General features: G+C 45.3%; 1 protein-coding gene across 1 annotated transcript; it reads right to left on the reverse strand.

Moving 5' to 3' along the window:
* Positions 1 to 369: 369 nt before the first annotated feature.
* GPR27 (G protein-coupled receptor 27) lies at positions 370 to 1,482 on the reverse strand. Its single transcript, XM_053688979.1, has one exon. The coding sequence runs from the start codon at positions 1,480 to 1,482 to the stop codon at positions 370 to 372; it is 1,113 nt and encodes a 370-aa protein (XP_053544954.1).
* Positions 1,483 to 1,621: the final 139 nt, after the last annotated feature.

Below are 1,621 nucleotides of genomic sequence, written 5' to 3' on the forward strand. Positions count from 1 at the left end.
CATTTTTGTGTGGTCCTAATGCCTATAAAATAATAAGACATAAAGATATATGGGAACAAGACTGACCTACAGCTTTAGAAATGAAATAGAAGGTATCATTGCATAGTGAGTCATTAGGTATTCTCTTCATATCATAGTTGTCATTTCTTCATATGATTGCAGAATACATTTAGATGTTCCCTACATCTCTTTATTACACTATTAGTCAGCTAAAAAAATTGACTGGGTTTGATTTATAGAAATGTAATAAAAATGTTGTTTGTCTTTAATAAACAATGATTGTGTCACATAACCAGTCCCTGTAGGGGCTAGTTAGAGTGATTCACTAAACGATATGTCTGCATATGTCCACCTGTTTAAACCATACTCCTATGTGTGAGTGTATATCTCTCTTTGTGTCTGGGGGCTTTTGCAAGGCAGGTAAGCTACCAAGGAGACCCTTAATTCTTTGTTTAGCATGAAGCAGACAATAGGGTTGACGCCTGCCTGGACAAATGTTAGCCAGACTGCCACTGTCATGTAGCTACGAGGCAAAGTTGTTGCTTTCAAAAATACACGTAGATAACAGGCTACCAGGTAGGGTACCCATAGGAGCAGGAATAGGAAGGTTATCACATAAAACATTTTGGAAAGCCTTTTCTCTTGCTTGAATTCCTCCAGTACCAGTAGTCTCTTAAACTGATTTTGGGTGGTCTGCCTCATGCCTACCAAAGTTGGGGGGGTCGGACCTCTACCAAAGCCAGCTATCCAGTTGGCTGCTGCTTGGCCGGCTGCTCCTGGACCATGGAAGCTCCAGTTCTGGCTGATAGCTGGAGTGAGCTGGGCTGGCTTCATTTTGCGGTGGTCATAGATAAAGAAGAGGAGTTTCATATAGATGAAGTGTGTGGCTCCTACAATAAAGGACAGCATCAACAAGAAGCCAAGACTATCATTTGCCTTCACATAACGATGTTCAAACGTACACTGGTCCTCTTCTTTAATAAATTTGTAGGTTCCCACTTCAAAGACTGGAGGAAGGGCCATGGCCATAGACAGAATCCAGGCCATGGAGATGACTATGGCACACGCCCAACCTTTCATCCTCTTGGAATAAAACCTATGGTGAGCAATAGCCATGTACCTGGTCAAGCTGATAGATAGCAGCATAAATGCAGCATGAAAGCAAAGGAGGGCAGCCCCAAAGGCCATCATCTTACATGTTCTTTTGCTGTACGTCCACTGGGAACCGCTGCTGATGGACTTCAGCACCAGAGGGAAACAAAGCAGGCTCCTGATCACATCTCCTAAGCAGAGGTCCAGCATCAGGTAATAGGGTGCCCTGTGTAGGCTCCTATCCTTTAGGCTAGTGAAGGCAAAAATGAGGTTGCCAGCCAGGCTGACACAGGAGATAAAGCCCAGGGATGCCAGCTTCCCCACCGATGCAGAATTGCTGTCAGTGGGGAGGAGGGATGCATTGTTTTTGTCCAGATCATGGCCAGCCATGGAGGCAGTTCCGGGCACCTCTGCTTCTTCTTAGGCAATGCTTTGCAATACATGAGCACCATACAACGGCACAGCAATGTGCAACCCCAGCAGAGGCGACCACAGCCTGAACATGGGCGAATGAGATGGATCTGCAGGG

This window comes from Bombina bombina, chromosome 7 (assembly GCF_027579735.1).
Source record: "Bombina bombina isolate aBomBom1 chromosome 7, aBomBom1.pri, whole genome shotgun sequence".
In the NCBI taxonomy this organism is placed as follows: Eukaryota; Metazoa; Chordata; class Amphibia; order Anura; family Bombinatoridae; genus Bombina; species Bombina bombina.

What these genes read in the sequence shown, in the direction of transcription:
- GPR27 (XM_053688979.1), bottom strand. Translation starts at nt 1,482, where the DNA reads ATGGCTGGCCATGATCTGGACAAAAACAATGCATCCCTCCTCCCCACT.